Here is an 18,617-nt window from a genome sequence, read left to right as displayed (position 1 = left end):
GGTGTTTTACTTACCTTGAAAAAGTCCACGAGTTTTTTTTTTAACTCATGCAACCAGAATGTGTACTGCTGTTAAGTTTAAGATTAAGGTTTTAATGAGGTCCTGCAAAGAACATTGTGTTTTCTCACAGGTAAACCTGCACTACATCTTAAGAGCATGGCCGGACTCACTGCTTTAATGGCCCGGGGGCAAGATTGTTGTGGCCCCCTTTTGACCCCCCCACCTGTTGCCTGGCCCCAGGTTTATATGTGTATATTTAAAGGGACAGTTCACCCTATAATCAAATCACATATGCAACCTTCAAGCTGGAGGGGTTTTACTCACTTAGATTGTGTTGGTGTGAGTTGCCAGATCTCTGAGGAATCAGTTTTTTATATTGAGGTCCTTGTAATAAGGCCTTTATCTAACCTGACGTTTGAAGGCTAGGCTAGAAAAGCTGCGCTGGTTAGAATAGAAATGATCTGTCAAAATGTAATAATCCGCAATAATGCCATACCAGCAGACTACAGCAGCTTCGCTCCTCAGGCTGTGAGACACTTTGCAACCCTGGTGTTGTAAAATGACAGTAAACGAACCTTGACCTTCTTTTTTCTAACCTTTAATTAATCAGTTATAGGTCCGAGTTCATATCGGATAGTCCGCCTATTAGTGATATTAGGGGGGTGGAGAGGGTTGGCATCCCCCCCTCATCCACCCTCAAATCCCCTACTACTTATAATCTAACATTAAACATGTTTATTGTGCTACTATTAGCATTATTTATGCTAATAAGCTACTTACAAGGCCTTATTATGCTTATCACATGTTAAATAATGTTTATTACAAGGACCGTAATCTAAAGGGTTATAAAGTTAACTTTAAATTAACTTTTTTTTGGCGTCATCTAGTTGCACCAAAACAATTTAGATGGATTAATAAAACTATAGGTGAGGAGAGGAAAACAAGTTCCAGCTTTGCTTCAGGGACGCGGGGGTGACTCACAATTATTAACGATTAATTAGGAAAACAGAGGCTCGCTAAAACCTCTCATCGCTCAACGAAGATTCAGCTCGTTAAAGTCCGATTCATGTTAAAACTTTAAATCGCGACCGGGATGCTTTTTTGTCGATGCCCGTATAAAAGCAGCGAAGCCAGGCCTATAGTCAGTGGTCAAAAAAGCATTTTATTATCCTGCATTCATTTTGTCATAAACAGTCGGGCTGTTAAAATAACCTCAACCTGATGTGAACTGGTGTTGCTGAAGTAATGGTTTACATAACAATGGCACTTGTGTGCCCTCTGGTTATTTGTGAGAGCTTGATAAGTGCTGTTTAGGGAGCCACATGAGGGGAATAAACCAGCCCGGGCTCTTGACTGCGCCCTGCCTGCTGAATCACTCCAGGAGGGAGGAGAGGGAGGGGATGAAGGGGGGAAGCTCGGCTGCGGGGGGAAGTCTGTCCAGCAGGGACAAGTTGCCCAATTTGTCCTGGAACCAACAGGCTGAGCAGATCTGCTGGAGGGCGGGAAAGACGGGCATGAGAAGAAGGGGGGATGAAAGGGAGCGATGGAGGAGATGTTAGAGCAAAGCTGTGTTAGAGTTCGCAGTCCTCGCCTCCATTCTGCTTCCCTGCCCTCATTAAAATGGCGCAACTCGGCTTTGTTGTGTTTACTCGTCAACTGTTTCCCTATGAGGTTGACTTTTGTGAAGCGAGGGTTTGGTAATGATCCTGTTTTGATGATGTGTGCCCCTCTGACGCCTGCACAAAAAAACAACAGCCAAAAGCCTAAAGTTTGCTAAGCAACAGAAGGGATCATATTTTTTTTATGTTGGACCGGCTGCCTGGCTGGATTTTACTGTGTCGTCGGGGCTCATTTGTAGATTAATTACTAGTGTCAGAGTCTGTCCAGGTTTTTTGTTTGATCGCTCGGCCGCTTTACAAGAGATCTTCTTCTGAGGAGTCGCGGCTCCAGGAGCAGGAGCTCATTTCACCATATTTACTCCCCGTCTCTCCGCATTCGATAAACGAGAGCGAGAGCACTCAAAAGAGTCGATGTGGCTTCACACGGTATTAATGAGCAATCAATGAGCAGTAATCGGAGCCGCTTCTCCATCGGCGTTGTGGTCTGGAGACCAAAACCTCTGCTTCTGCATCAGCCTGGCGAGCTAATGTCGATACCACCATTAGGAAGGGAGAGTTGAACATTAAAAGCTGACCTGAGCATGTGTTAAAGGGACTATATTGAGCTATTTTGTTCAGTTGAGCTCATATTATCACATCTTGTGTGTAAATTGGGTGAGAAAGTGCAGCATTAGCAGCGTAGAGGAGGTCTACAGGGGCCTGTGAGGGTCATACGAGATCAAGAAGACCTTATCGCTCTGCTAAAATAGCCAAACTACCTTCGATGACACCTTGTTTTTCCTCTCTTTCTCATTCAGGTTGCCAATCAAGTTGTGCAGGCGCTTCTCACCCAGAAGGTTTGTTTGTTTCAGATGACTTTTTTTTATTAAATCTCGCATTATAAGAGTCTTGATACGCAGACGTGGATGTTTCCTGACGCCCTCTCATGTTGCTTCCCGCCCGCAGGATCTGAGGGAGGAATGTCTGAAGCTGCGGACTCGAGTTTTCGACCTCGAGCAGCAGAATCGGGCGCTGAGCGTTTTGTTCCAGCAGCGGATCAAGCCCGCATCGGACCTGCTTCTACAGGTACGCTGCCCACTCAGCTGTTCACACCTGCAAGCTGCCACTGACCTCGGCCGGCGAGGAGATTCACTCGGGCAACTGGGGAATAGCAGAAGTTACTGTATGTCAGAAATACAACCTTCAGCCTACGGGAGAGTGATTCGTGGTATCGGCTCGCACTTCTTATTACTGTGCACATTTTAATGCAGAGAAGACAGCTTGATGATGCCACCCCAACCCTAACTCTTTAGATTACACAAACCCTATTTCTAAGCCAGACACCACTGTTCCAGACTACGTTTCAACATAAGTAGTCATGAGACTACTTAATATTTTTAATGAGGCGTCAGGACTTTTTCCAGACATGTTTTTGGTGACAGAACCTGGTATTTTTAACCTAACCAAGAGGTTTTTGGCCTAAACTTAACCAGACGATAAAAACGTTCTGGAAATTGTCATCTTTAGGATCAAAAATGCCAACTTGGATGGACACGGATAGGCAAGATCACTTAAAAAGCGTCTGACCTTGAAGGATCCAATCCCAGGCCTTTAAGATAGCCCTACAGATGTTTATCCGTGCCAAGCAAACCTGTCGCTCGCTCTCAGCCGGTAAAAACTCTCAGCAGCAGCTCCTCCATTAAACAAGCCCGAGCTTTTATACTCACGCATCTGAAGTTGTTTTTCATTTGGCTTGTTATTAAACTGCTCTGAGGTCTCAGCCGCAGACCAGGGCTGCAAAGTAGACTGTTGATACTTGGATTTAAAAGACATAATAACCCAAAAAAAAAAAAAAACCCTTTTACATCCATCTCCATCACCCTTCAATCTTTTATCCTCCTCAGAAGGTGGAGGTCTGTTTTTCTGTTCTCAAGCAAAGATAAGATTTGTTAAGATCCTGCATCATAGTTCAATCTGAGGGATAGTTTTAATGTTTATAATCACACGTGCACTAAGGACTAGCAGGACCTATAATCAACTTCAGCTACTTTAGCAAAGTTTCTAAGAAGGCTTACGTTAACTTTAAACTTTAAACTGGTGCCATGCCAGGTTCAAATATACTGTAGTTTTGTGACTTCAATACAGTTTTGGCTCTTACCCCTTTTCCACCAAGGCTGTTTGGTTGCCTGATTGGAGCCTGTGCCTATTCTTGAACCAGTTCTTTGCATTTCATCAGCCAGAGAACGGGTCCAAGAGCGGCACCAACACTTAGCTGATCTAGAACAAATAACCTCTTACGTCAGGGGCTGGGACCAACTACAACCTCATGAAACTCCGAACCAGCACCGGCCCAGAACTAGCACTTGGTTCACGTTGGTGGAAAGGGGGTATCTGGGAAATGTTTGAAGGACTAGAACCATAATCTGCTACATGAAAAGATGACTTTTCTCCTTCACATCCAACAAAAACTGAGGATTTAAACAAGCAGCCATCTTGTCGCTGCTCTGTAACCATCAGACAATGAGTACTGTACTTATATTCTCCACAAGCTCGACATTCTCTCATGTGGAGCGGCTGAAAATTGCCTCAGTTCATCTTTTTGTCCCTTAGAAAACACCAATTTACTGAAAGATGTCTGTGTGTGCGTTCCAGCTTGATTTTTTTTTTTTTAAAGGCGTAATCATGAGGCAGACAGACCTGCCCGCTGTATGCTTTACACGTCTATTGTCAACAGTGATATAGCATTGCGAGGCAATAAGGTCAGTTTGAAAAGTAGGGTTTCACGTAATTGTGCAAATTGCCGCAGGGACTCCTCGCTGTCAATATGAAAATAGCGAGCTGCCAGGAGAGAAAGGGGAAGGGAAAGGGAGCTGTCAGTCCATCCAGACGGGAGGATGAAAAGCGAGGAGGCGAGCAAGGGTAGATAAGGAGGGAAGGACGGGAGGGTGAAAATGGAGAAAGATGAGATAGCCGTGAAGCATGGGCGCCGAGACGACGAGGAGGTAGGAGTGAAAAACTGAGGGCGAAATAAGAAGAGGCAGAAGTGGTGGATAAACGGGGTGAAAAGAAGAAAAAAAAGATGGAGGGAAGAGAAATAATACGGCTGCGGGTGTGTTGTAAAGATCTCTGTCAGTTCAGGCTACTTTCAGTGCCATTATTGGACGGGCAGGAACATTGTCAAGTGAGACTGCAATATAAAAGGCTTGAAGAGGGATATTGATGATACCACTGTGGGGACCAAGAGGTGCAATCTAGCTGGAGATGCGAATTAAGGCCCAGACTCGGTGTAATGTGTTTTTCCTTTCATAAGAATCAGCTGAAAAACAATGCGCCCAGATTATATTATATCAGGTGATTTGGTGTTGACCCCAGGGTGTGTGTTTGTGTGTGTGCGTGTACCTGAACAGTGAAAATATGCTTTTAAGTCTGTAGGCTGTCTGCTCATCACTTAATGATGTCATTTTCACCGTCAACTGGTGATTCAGTGTGAGGATTAGTCATAATGTGATCACGCTGCTCCGGATGTTTTTTGTGCATCCATTATGAGCCGTAGTCGTCTGTGGGAGAGCTGTTAAAAACATCTTTATTCATCCTCGTCGCGGGGGGGCGAGAACTTCTGGCAATATGCAATTTAGATTTATTTTTGTTTTTATCCATCTGTCTATCTACTGAGCTAACCAACTCGCTAACAAATAAACCAGTAGCACACGTCATAGAAACATCTTAAACCTGCAAATATATTAAAAACTGAAATTTAGTATATGTCTTAAAGCAATTGGGAGTGTACATGCTAATTACATAAAGCTCGCCACCAGCACGAGCTAGCTAAATTAGCTTAGCACAAAGACTGATAACAGTAGAAAACAACTAGCGTCGCTTTGTCCGAAGTTTCAGGTTGATTTTCATATTAAATTATTATTATTAGGGCTAAAAAAATAACTTCTCTACACATTTGCAGGGCGACACTGGAAAAATAACGATAAATTAACGTGTATTTCCACGCACAGTTCATGTTCACCTAAAAAGAAACGAGAATCGTTCACTGGCATTATGTGTCATAAAGTAATCAGGTATCTATCGTGGAAACTGAATGTGATGTGTATTATTTTTCTCCTTTTACTAAATGATGCCCCCTCACACATCTGAAACCAAACACACTAACAGTTTTAAGTGTTCACATCCCACTGACTCAACCATCCCAGCAGCATTTCTTATGAAAATATGAAAATAACAAGCGTGAGTGTTCATTTCTGTTTCACCTCCTGGAGGCTGAAAGCAGCGGGAGGCTTAATCACCCGTATGAGTGTACAGTTTCACATCCAGCTCTGCTGGACCTCTTTTGCTTATCAGTAATTAAACGTCTTTCAGTTCCCAGTCGGCATCTCGAGTTCCTCTGATAAGGAACCATCCTGTTTGATGGCGACTACACCTTCGACGCCTTCAGCTGGATCGGTTTGATTTTCATTCCTGAAAAATGTGGCAAAAAAATATAGAAAATGATGGTTGTTTTCTCAAACTATTTGGCAAGCCAAGGGAAAATAACTGGTGTGTAGTCCCATCCACTTATGCTGCTTATCAAATATGACAAGGCAAGTGGCAATTGAGTGGCCCATTACTGTCTGGGACGAATGCTGAGCGATCTCAGGAAGGACACAGCATGAACGCCGTGATCTCATTACGGCTCATGCAATTTTTGTACTGTGTGTAGGGAAATAGGCTGCTGCCGTCGGCTGAAAGTTTCCCCTGCAAATTTAAACAAATGATGCCACTTTTCGGGGGATGATGGTAAATTAATTTCACTTGTGACGTTTGCAGAGTGGAGCTTTTGAGATGGTAAACGGCTGCTTTTTTAAGTACAGCTTCATATTACTCACCCGAGTCTTGTCGTATTACGGCCGAGTTTCATTTCCTGCTGTAGTTGGAGCTTTAGGAAAAGCCTTTGTTATGAGCCCGACATATAGATCACCAGTTTATGAGCATGAGGGAGTCTGTCTTTCCCCTCTGACGGTTTGTCTACCTGCTGTTTGTGTGTCGCTGTACCGCTCGGCCCGATGGGTTTTTGACAGCGGGTGCCAATACTGATGTATATGTTTGGAGGCTGCCTATTGCTGCTATTCTGGGCTGATATTCATTATCTTGAAATATGACCAGTGTCAAGGCAAAAACAAGAAGAACAAAAGCAGGAAGGCTCCGTTTTTTTCTTCGGCGTGACACATGAAACTTCTTCCATCGGCTCCCAGATTGAAGAGTCAGCTAAGCAAATAGGCAAACGCCTCAGTTTAAGTGAGGACATGCCGTGCATCGTTACAAAGCTTAGATTATCATCGCTCTATTACATGCAAACCATTTCAAGATAAAGCAGACGCCATTATCCTTCAACACAGGAGATCCCGAGGTGGCAGCCTAAACTTGTGTAATGTAATTTTATGCAGAGGCTGTTTTTCAACCTAAGCACTTGTTTCTTTATGCACAAAATTAGTGTAAATAAAGAAAGAACAATGATTAGTTTTTGCCAGATGCCTGAATATTTCCTCAGAAAAACATGTATTACGTGCACATTTTCAGTAATATAGTTATTAAATTCGAGCTTGGACCATGTAAGACTGCATGATGTGGACCCATTGTGTTTTCCAGCTAATAGGGGCAGTTACAGGTCATCTGCAGGCTTATTTTTGCATTAAAAATTCAGGCGAGGAAAATATATTAATATCTCAGTGTGTTCGTACCCCTATAGATCAATGACCGAAGCACTTACAGAGCTTCTGGCAGCTCGGGGGGAAAAAAAAAAAATCAGCTTATAACCTTTCAAAAGAGCCGAAAACCATGCCCAGCTTTGAATTTACTTCGGGCGAGGATTGGGAACAGGTTAACGTAATCAAGCCAGATGTTAACTAAGGTCAAATTTGCATGCATTAATTGGCATTTCACAAGAACATCTTGGCCTTGAACCTCAAAAAGTTCAGGAACTGTACACACGGCCTCGTCATCTACAGTTTCCTTCGCATATCTTCGCCCACGACCCCGTGACACTATTGACTGAATCCTTGATGAGGATGCTGAGGAGGTGAAATCGAGCACCCTACGATAAGATCAGAGCCTCCCGTGACACATCAGCCACTCCCATCCCCTCGTGGACAGCAGGGAGGCTGCTCGGGTGCTGCGGCATCCGAGCTGCACCAATTTCAATTTCATGACTTTGAGGGTGGGATGACAAGCCATCTGGTGCCTTGAGTGAGACTAAAATGGCAGCCGTCCAGCCTCACATTTCTGTGCGGGTTCAAAACATTCAAAAATAAGAAATCGTCTGCAGTTAAACAGTCAAATCAAAGCACGGAGGGATGCTGTGCTTTATGTTGCATAGATCCTGAAAACAGTTAAGAATACTTTTCCTTATTTCTGTGCTGAAAAGGCATCGAAAGTGCGCACAGATTTGTTTCCATGGCACCATTACCACCTAGTCAGAAAAGGTGAAAAAGCCAGTCTCTTTGAAAGCTTATTCACAAGCTCACACTAATACAAAAAGAAGCTTTTCTCGTGGTTGTTTTGCTGAAAGTCGAAGAGGGAAAAAAAAAAAAAAGAGAAAGAAAACGTAGGACGGCTGTGTTTTGGCCACAGGCGACGTGATGCAGGTTGTTTGTTCTTAAGAGACAAAAGAAGCAGTTAAGTTCTGGTATCATTAGGAGCTGTTTGAAATCTTTCACAACACAGAAAAAGTCAATAGAAACTGCCGGCGAAGAGTTTTATGGAGTGCAATAAAAGTGAGGATGAATCTTTATTTTAAAAATGTTTATGGCAAGTTTAGTTTTTAAAGCTCGGTCTCCGTTTGCTGAAGGTGACTTTCACTTTTATAACATGCAATTTTGCTGATAGATATCCTTCCCACTGCAGGTAGAAGAGCAATTTTAATGGTATCAGGCTGAAATATATCGGAGCACAGAAACACACACATACGTATATACATATACTCCCCGAGTGAGCATTAGTTTTACCCTTGGCAGGAAATGCTGCCTGAGATCAAGTGTTTTGTTTCAGCATATTTCCAGTTTAAGTTAATTTGAGCGCAGGGAACCTCAGTGTAATTAAGTTCTGAGATTAATGCGTGGAAATGTATTTGGTTTTGTATCCGTCCCTCTTAAGCGCAAGAGTTAAATAACAGAAGAGACTGCAGTCGAGCGTATGAATAAAAAAAAAAATCAAAGGAATCCCTTACTCCCTGATGCAATTATTTCCTATTCACATTAGTTTTTTTCCGGCCGATGACATTAATGACTTTGAGCGAGGAGGATGAATCAGGGCTCTGAGCGGCGCCGGTGGAGGGAATTTGATGGACACTCAGTAATATCGCTCAGACTCAACATTTACTGTACAGCTTGGAAAACAAATTCACATTTGCTTTTGTTTGATTACAATTTTTTGCCTTCCTTTCTTTACTTTCAGGGATTTAAGGATGTCAAGATACCAGGAACATTGATACAGTTATAGTTTAAATAAACAATACTTGAGACCTCTTTCCATATCATGAAAAAAAAAAAAATTCTGTGCTGGTATACAAATTGTCACTGATCACATACCAACACGTTTGTAACTAGAATGGCACTCAGTAGAGCGCATACCCCAGCCAAGGCCCAACAATGGCCTTTAATTAAATCAAGCCTAATCCAAAATCATAAAAGAAGACTTCCCTCTATGAAAACATATTTATCCAGATTTTTAAATTGTACTCACTCATAGATAACAGCCACCTAAATACGCCTGATTCATCATCATCAACATGCATTATTCCATGAGAAATTAAGGAAAATGCAATGTTCAGTGAGAAAAAAATGCCTGGATCTGTCTCTTTATCCACATTAAGAGTTAATGGGGTCTATTCTGGGCCGAGACCTATACTCCTCCCAAGTCTGGTAGAAATCCATTCAATAGTTTTTGTGTAAATGTGGTAACAAACCAACATATCTGTGCAGTCTTGGTACTATCGAATGTAGATATCGTGTTGTTTTAAACGGTTGGATCAAAAAGGTGTGAAGGTATTGACACTTTTGACAACCTATAAGGGATGACTTATTGTTAAGAAAATATTTCATGCATGAAATTTGATCAACATTTTAATGGAAATGATATTGATGAGGTGCTAAAAGAAGACTTTTGCATTATGTGCTGCACAAACCATTGGTAAATTGAGAAAGGGAAAATATCACCCTACCATTCTGCTGTTGTATCAACCTCACACACCGAGGCTCATTTTCATTTCTTCAAACTTAAAATCGACTCTAGCGTGTCCTTCCTTTTGTCTTTCAGAAACTCCACTCTCGGATCATGGATTTATCTGCGGCCGATTTGCTCCTGGAGCCGGAGAGAAGCAAGGCCTTCTTGCTTTCCAGGAACACCGAGTCTCCCTCCAATGTAAGCTTAATGGGAAACTTTCTTTTTTTTTTTTTTAGCTCAAACATATGAATCGTCCAGGTAGTATAACCCCGACCCCTTCAAGAAATCATTACAAGATATTAAAATACAGACCTTACTATCTGAAGCCGTGACCCCTCCTCTGCTCTCGGCAGGAAGAGCTGGCACTAAGAGGAATAAATCCTTGTCATATTACCAGAAATCCATCGATTGAGACTCGCCGTCAGTAAAAGCGACTCCATAGGACACTGTGGTACATTAGTCATCTTATGTATTATGCATTAAGCGCCTAAAATGAGTTCGCTCCATTCTTTTACCCCTTTACCCCCTGAGAAATGCTGCCTGATAAATGGAAGAAGAGGCAGAAAATGAAATAATAAAGCCAAGGTGATGTTCATAAGTGAGAATTATGAGATTAGTGAAACCTGTGACATGAATATATCCAGAATATTTCATATCTTGTGTACAATAACCTTTTAAACGATAAGTAATTTGCACGTCTCCAGTTTGCAGCGAGATGCTAAATGGAGAAACATCTGCTGTGGCTTGTTGGCTGCACATGAAAATTAGATTGATGTTTTTTAAAAGTGCAGTACTTTGGCATTTTAGTCAACTTTCTCAAGATATTTGATTGGTCTGTCAAGTCTTTGTTAAATATCTTTCATCACAAAATCAACAGCGAGATAACAATTAGGTATGCAACACTACCCAACGACTAACACATCAAATACTCCTCAAGGCATGTGAAAATCTTGATTCGATTAGAAGAAGAAAAGCAAGTTTCCCACCTCAGAAACCCCTAAACAACAGTATAAACAATGCTCTACAAGGTATTCCACTATAAAGTCATGTCTCTTTTCTATCTCGTAGGAGGTTCAGCTGAACGGAAAGGCAGGTCTCCCCGTCGCCAAGTGTCTGAGCCAGCTGAGTCTGACGGTGCCAGCTCCTGTATACCCACGCAGCAGCTGTAGCAGTAGTGAGTTGTCGCTGTCAAGTGCATGCAGCGAATTCTCCAGCGGCTCGTATACCTGGAATGATGGACGCTCCTGTGGGAAAATGGTAAACCCCCGCCTTACTCTATAGTGACAGTAATTCTACAAAACAGTACCAAGTGTTATAGCAGCTCATCAAGATCCCTATTAGAGATGCTTGTATTTCTTTTGAGACCCTAATTAAACCCTCATCTTACTGTTAGAGTGCTGATTATGACTCCCAAATGGAGGTGAAGACCCTTAACATCATTTAAAAAAAAAGGGTTTTATTATTCAAGGATGGTGGTTGGATGAAAATGCCTGATGATAGAACTCAGAAGTATATAATTAAGCCTGAGTTTTCAATAATAACGTATAACAATAACGTAATTTTATTCATTATAAAAGAAGAATATGTGCAGATACTATAATTAAATCTGTAAGAGGTTAACCCATTCTTTCTTTTTTGCCCTGTAGTCATCTCTGACCTGGGAGAAGAGGCTGAGTTTGGGTTCGTCAGCCCCGAGTAACATCTGTGCCGCCCTGGAGGAGCAGCAGCCCACGAGGCGCAAGGAGAGCCACATACTGGAGGGACTGAGGAAGCTTCAGAGAAGGAAACACAGGAGCCACTCTGCTTCATCCAAGGTCTCCAAGTCAGGCTACAAAGACTGCATGAACTCCAACGAGGGCATCTACTCCCTGGGTATCAAGACTACCAGTAAAGGGGTGACAAAACCTACCCATGTGGGCAGAACTGTCGGGGGAAGGAGGTTTACCTATGACTCTGATGATGCTGATGATGAATTAGCACAATCCAGTCATGGAGATAATATCCCCACCAAGGACAACTGGTTTTACTGTAGGAGGCTCTCCAAAAGCATCTCGGACAGTTTGTGTAGCTGGGATGGGATACAGGAGAGTGGAGGCGGCGGTGATGGTAGCTCAGGTCTCGTGGCTATCAAACAGCCGTCTGACTCGAAAGAGCGTCCTGAAGAACTGTTGAGTTTCATTAACAGTTTTCTCCCTGAGGGAGGTCGGACATCAGCTTTTAGTAAACCATCCAAGCTGCACTTCAAGCCTCCTGACCCAGAGGTACCTAATCACCTCTCTGACGTGGATGATCCAGAGGAACTCAACTCCGAGTCCAGTGACATCCGAATGTCCATTAGCCAGCCAACAGAGCAAGCAGAGAGGGACTCTAAGAGACTGTCAAGAGACGCTGCCAAGCTGCTCACACAACAGTGGCTGCGGAGAGACCAGGGACGTACTCAATCTGCAGATGGGAGGCCGAGGCCTTTCAGCCTAATTAAAGAGCCAAAGGTGGCAACGTCTACTCAGTCTGAGGAGAGCGTTTTGACGATATTTGATGCAGAAGGAGAGCCTATTGAACTTTGTGCTCCGAAGGTCGCAGCAGGTGCAGGGTCTCGAAATGACATTCAGGGTAGCAAGGTAGTTGCCAATTATGCGCAACTGGTGCCCCATGACAGGCCCACGAGGCAAAAATCAACAAATGCAAGAACCTACAGTGTTCTTGAATCTCCAGAGAAGCTTTCTGACCGTCAGATTAGGACTAGCAAAGCAAGCAACAGCAGGGAAGGCAGTGCTGAGAGGCTGTCAATGCAGTTGACTCCACAGAGGAAACTAATCAAACCACCAAGCAGCCGATCTAGTAAAGGTCTTTCCATCCCTCCCATGAACGATCCTGCTGGTCCCAAGTCCAACGGTTCAAAGATACCTGGTCGTAACAAACCTTCAGTATCCCCACTGAGAGTGTCTAAGGCCACCACCACTGAACCAAGTAACAGTGGTAACTCAGGACCCTCTGGTCAGGAGAAATCCCCCTCCTCTCCTGCAGTCAAAATATCCAAGTTCATCAAGACACAGAGCCCAAAGGCAGTAAACTCCAAGCTCCCCAGCAGGGCTGAATGGACTAAGGGCTCCTCCTCCGGTTCCCCACACCTCGCAAGGAGGCACCTGGAGTATGCTGACAATGGCGAACAGCCAACTAGAGACAAACACTGTGAAACCAGCAAAAATAAACTCAGGTCCCCTTCTCCTCCCCCTCCCCCCGGCCGAACCACCTCCTTACTGATCAGACCAAATTACGAAGGCTCTCCTCAAGCACATAAAACATGGGTGGCTCAACCATCCACACCAACCACTGTGAGGGGCCCTCCCCCAAGTTACCACACCTCACTTTTACCAAATATGCAATCTACGCTTCCCATCAAGGACAAAGACTGTTTAGACTTGGATGCAGGCTACGGGACTGCACTTGCACCTCAGAAACTGGTTGACAAAACCGGTCAGCACCTTCAAAAGTCCCCCGCCACGACTCAGACACCTACTAAAGGCACTCCCAAGAGGATGACCGTGAAAGACTACCTCCCTTCTGCAAACTCAGGGTGTGCTCCAGAAACTGAAAATGCACCTAAAAGCTCAAAGAATGTCCCTCCTCCCTACAGTGCCCTCAGAGGGTCCTCGCTTCAAAACTCATTTGCAAGTAAAAGAGGATCAGTGCAAGAAAATGTCCATCACACAGTGCAGAAGGCCTCTATTAGTTTACCTATATCAATTCAGGACAGTCCTCAAGGTAAAACTGAACAACAAAATGGTAAAGCTGTAGTCAGCCCACCCAGCTCGGCCGTCATGTCCCCAAACTCAGCCGAAAAAGCCTCAAAGACCCGCATCCCAATGGGTTTTAAAGCGTTTTTAAAATCTCCCCCGAGCCATAAAAATAGTCCCTCTATTCCAGGCAAGCAAGAGAAAGATCATATCAACTCAGTCTCCAGGGAAACTGTGACATCTAATGCTTCTACCCAGTGTGAGAGCTTGCAGCCAGTGTGCACTGAGTCACCCAAGATGTCCGTAACAGAGGGTAAAGGTGAGGTCCAGTGTAGGTTACTAGAAGAGGAGGTTCAAGCTGAGGAGGGGGACGCTTGCGAGAAAGGAAAAAGGAGTAGTCAACTTTTCTCTCGATCCATATCCGTTACGACCAAACCTCATCTGAAGCCGGCTTTGGGGATGAATGGGGCCAAAGCACGCAGCCAGAGTTTCAGCACCAACTACATTGAGAAACCCAACATCAATGTTCTCGAAGGACCCGGGAAAATCCGAACGCAGATCATCACCAACTCCGGTGAAAGGGGGAACTCCTTGTCAAGACAGAGTTCCTTGGAGGTACCAAGTGTTGGTCTGGCTGAAAGTCCTGTCCATTCCCCCAGGACCAGACTTAGCCTCTATGGTGGCATGACTGGGTCAAATAGTCACAACATCCTCCCTGAGAGGACTTCTAAATCTGGCTCCAAAGTCGAGGGGTCACAGGGCATGACGAAGGGGGAGGCAGTCACCTCACCTTCTCATAAAGAGGTGCGAAGCTTACCCATCAGCGATAGGACTGGTTTGAGCAACATCCGTAAGCCTTCAAAAGTCGCATCTCATCCACAGTTTCAGCCTCCGTCCTCTGTCTACAGTTCACAAAACCAAGTACGAGAGACAGGAGGCGTACCCCCGAATGAGCCGGACTTCAGCAGAGAGGTCAAAACCCTGACGGACTCGCCAAACAAAGCCCCAGATATGGATGAGAAAAAGATGAGCCCAACAGGCTGCACTATTGAGGAGAAAGTCATGATGGGAATCGAAGAGAATTTACAGAAATGTCAAGAACAGGAGAAGGTCGCTGCCACCGAGGCCAAACAGAAAACGGGCCCCTCTCTGGCAAACTGGTTCGGCCTCCGTAAGAGCAAACTCCCAGCCCTGAGCGGTAAGAAAGTAGAGTCTCCCAAGGGAAAAGAGGAGAAGAAAGAGCTGAAGATCGGATCGGTGCTCGGAGGCAAACAGATCAAGGCCGACAAGAAGAAGGACAAGAAGAAAATTGATAACCAGCAGAAAGAAAGTCCGGAGGCGCAGAATCTGTCTGAGGTGAACAACAAGCTGAGCTCCATCATGGACCACTGCAACAATCAGATGGGTCAGATTGCCACTCAGATCCAGTGTACAACAGCCTTTATCGGCAAAGACCAGTTCGTGAAGGAGCTTCTCGGCAGGTGGGTGAACAACATCTTTGTCATCAAGAATAAATTGTCTTTAATTGATCCTATGCTATGCTGATTACATCCTGTCACCGAACCTCCTCAGATTTGTATTTCTATCAAGTGAATCGACACTGAAACAAATTGGTTGTTCTATTAAATTAAACATGAGCCATCACTGCTTTAAGCCTCAGTGAAACTGATAAATAAACAGCACAAACAGCAGCTGTCTGTTTGAGTTATGACTCCACTCCAGTGAGCATAAGCACTTCTTGGACCAGCATCCAGACACACAGTCAGCACACTCACGGTAAAGTATCTTTAAGACAGCAAAGCTCCACATTTCATACCCCACACTTCAGTGATTTGCCACTCCAAATCACAGCTGACAGATTTTTATCCAGAGTAACTGCAATCACTTGAGGGGGGGAGCGCTTCATCGAGGTTGTTAAACATTTGATGGCATTTTTATGTGTGTGTGCGTTTCGGGGTGCATGTGCACATACGTTCGCTTGCGCATCCGTGAAGCGAAAGAGCAGGTCAATGCAATTTATCAGCAGCCTCACTTTCTACCTGGCGAGTTGATAAAGGAGGAGATCGGCACGCAGACGTAAAAACAGATCAAATCTTATTTTCTCGCAGGACCGCCGCGAAGGGCAACTGTGTTGCTGCATCGCCGCCTGGGATCTCCACACCCAGGAAACACGGCGAAATGAAGGGAGATATGGAGATCTGTTCCGATACTGCTGTAAGTGTGCAAACACGCCGCCATAAAATAACTGACTTTATTACAAACTGGCACACACACACACATCCCCACTGGTTTTCACACTTGCACAGTACATGTGCATGTTCACAAACACATCCCCGAGCCCGCCGCCTCTTCAGCATCATGTCCCCTCAAGGCTCGCTTATTGATTCGCATTGTGTTCTGACTCAGCCTACTATTCATCGCCTACTTTTTCATTATCTGCCCAGGCTCACGTTGTTGTTGTTGTTGTTGTTGTTTCCAGAAGGCTGAAGATTTTTAAAACCATATCTCAGCACAGAGGCAGCCATCAGGCCATGCATGTAACTTAAATCAGGCTCCTCTCTCTCATTCTTCAAATCATACCCTCGCACTTTGTAAGCAAAAGGCTAAAATTACGACCTTGTGGATTTATTTCTTTATTATCCGTCAGTCAAAAGACCAAAAAAATGATGGAGGGGCTGAGTGCTTGAGAGAGCAATGAAAATAGAGCAGCGGCTGAATGGAGGGAGAGGGTTACAAAAAGAGAGTCTCACTGCATAATGTAGGAAATTTAATCCAGACGATGTGGAGTTTTGATAACATGGAGGAGCCCCTTATCGCAGGCACTCAATTTGACAAAGGGGCCATTTAATACCATCCTCCGAGCTTTCTCTCTATCTGCTCCCCACAGAAATACAACAAAAGAGGGACACTTCATGACCTACAAGCTCCTGCTCTTGAACCACCCCAAAACCACTTTTTTTTTTTTTTTTAAATAACCCAATTAAAGTAAGACAGGAAGGTCTGACAATGGCCTCACTTCTTTTTGGAGAAAACTTTTTTCGAAGCTTGTCTCTTCATCTGAACAGCCAGAAAACACGAATCTGTCGGCTATAAATTATCTTTTTTTCGTTTTCACTTTCTTCTGAAAATTGCCTTGAGCTTTATAAATAGATAACTGTTATATAATGTAACACCTTGTACAGAAAAAGCTCTGTTTGGATTTTCTGAAACTTTATATAATGGTGGTTTTTATGTTTAATTGTGTATTTTAGCTGCTTTCTGATGTTTGTATCACCAACATGCACTGTTACAAATATTACAGACCCTTCTACTGACTCAGAAGATCAACATGAGGGCTGAAAAAGAGGAGGGACGCATCCCAGACACAGTTTGTCAAGACCACATGATAGGTAAGCTTATGTATCAGTCAGTCCTTAAGGGACTTTTCACCCAAAACGGCGAAAAATCCCTCAAAAAACACAAGACTCTTCGGGTAAATCCCATGAAATTGAAAAGAAATATTCCTTTTTTACCTGATTTGCTCCGCTACTTTCGCTGTGCCAAAAGTTCATGTTGTCTGTTTTCAAGCCACTGAGTTTCATATTTGCGAGTGTAAAAGCTGTCACTAACCGTCACGAATCAGCCAGCGCGGCAGAGCATTAACGCATTTTACAGTTGTGATCTCTGATGTGATTGACAACTCAATTCCTTCGCCAACTAATTCTCCTCACTGCCAGACTCGCCATTACTGTGGGGAAATAGCAGCAGCTGCGAACAACATGCTGACAGTCTACTCAGGTGATTGATGTGCAACCGGCTGATATTTTACAATGCCTGAGCGGCTAAGGAAGCGAAAAAAAAAAGGGATGCATCAAACAATTTATGCGACGGGATGATGATTGTTATCATCGCAGTGCGACAAACTTACATTGTAGCATGTAAATTCATTGGGGGAAGGAGAGGATGGAGCTGATGTTGACATGATGTGGAGTGCAGAGTGATTGTCACTCAGCCGTCATCCAGTCTCAGAAATTGCACCAGTGATACATCTCAAAGGCAGTTATTACTCACCTCCCGCAATACAACGGCATGAATATGGTGTGAAGTGAGATTGGCTGCAAGGTCCGTGGAAAAAAGTGCTATTTTTTCATAGCTGAAGTCTTTAATTTAACATCCTGCAGCGACGTCCTGGCTTTCATTTGTTTTGAAATGGAATAAAGGTTCACTCAACAAGGTTTTCTACTCACCGTAAGCCATTTTTTCGGGGTTTATTTGGCTTGTAACACGTAAAAAATGTTGTTTTAAACTAAAATTATCAACAGAATGTGAAGAAATAACAGTTTTGACATTGAAGTAAGCATGCTAACCAGCTAGCCCCTCGCTAGCTAGGTTTGTGCCTCAAGAGGTGATAGTCCGATAGTATAATAATGAATAAATGCTAATGTTCCTTATTGTATCTGACGTGTCTACTTGACATTACTTAGCTTATTGTTGCTAACCGGCTGTAAAAGTTGGTTATTCGTCTGTGGTTTCGCTTCATAGTTGGCACAGTTTATATCTGCAGTATACGCATGGCGGTGATGGTGAAGAATTAAAATGAACTCTGACTTCCCAACAGCAAGTTCTTATAAATAATTAAAGTTGATGTATTTTGGCAGGGCGAAGCATTGGTGGAAATAATCTCTATAGGACCAGAAAGGGGTTCTCAACTTCACTCAAATAGTCTTGGCTTGAGTCGCTTTACACAGAGTGTGGAAATGAGCTCCTGATGGCCAAAAATAAAACGCTTAATTGTTTCCGTATTCTCATTAACACGCCGGCTTCTTTATATTCTGCCAGCTAAGCACTCCCAGACAGCGCGGATTAAATATTTCATAAAGGTTTCAGCTGCTGCTGTTGCTCGGCGCTGCTTTAATGTCACGTTCCTCCAAAGTGCAGCGTTCACCGGCCTAATGCCAGACAAACACATCAATCATATAAATAGTTTACATCCAGCCAGTTTATGATGCGAGCAGCTTGAGCAAAATCCATTGCTCAAGTTATGAATCTGGATTTTGAAGTTCACACTGCACTGGTCAGTTGTTTGATATTAGAAGAACTT

The 18,617-nt window shown here is 43.7% G+C and overlaps 1 protein-coding gene and 1 long non-coding RNA gene across 5 annotated transcripts in view; one reads left to right on the top strand and one right to left on the bottom strand.

Moving 5' to 3' along the window:
* The window catches only part of LOC311253346, a 95,214-nt gene that overhangs the window by 43,223 nt on the left and 33,374 nt on the right, over window positions 1–18,617 (bottom strand). The gene's annotated exons all lie outside the window — the stretch shown is intronic.
* The window catches only part of LOC311253344 (nck-associated protein 5-like), a gene marked incomplete at its 5' end in the record, with an annotated part of 154,179 nt that overhangs the window by 119,841 nt on the left and 15,721 nt on the right, over window positions 1–18,617 (top strand). For all 4 annotated transcript variants that reach the window (XM_084347242.1, XM_084347243.1, XM_084347244.1 and 1 more), the window contains 7 exons: window positions 2,417–2,455; window positions 2,565–2,684; window positions 9,897–10,001; window positions 10,872–11,060; window positions 11,450–15,018; window positions 15,646–15,751; window positions 16,839–16,926. In XM_084347242.1, the coding sequence (XP_084203368.1) occupies window positions 2,417–2,455; window positions 2,565–2,684; window positions 9,897–10,001; window positions 10,872–11,060; window positions 11,450–15,018; window positions 15,646–15,751; window positions 16,839–16,926 (4,216 nt within the window). The remainder of the gene's footprint in view (window positions 1–2,416; window positions 2,456–2,564; window positions 2,685–9,896; window positions 10,002–10,871; window positions 11,061–11,449; window positions 15,019–15,645; window positions 15,752–16,838; window positions 16,927–18,617) is intronic.

The sequence above is a fragment of the Pagrus pagrus genome, assembly GCF_965226575.1.
Source record: "Pagrus pagrus genome assembly, chromosome: 24".
In the NCBI taxonomy this organism is placed as follows: domain Eukaryota; kingdom Metazoa; phylum Chordata; class Actinopteri; order Spariformes; family Sparidae; genus Pagrus; species Pagrus pagrus.
This window is presented reverse-complemented; position numbering and strand designations above follow the sequence as displayed.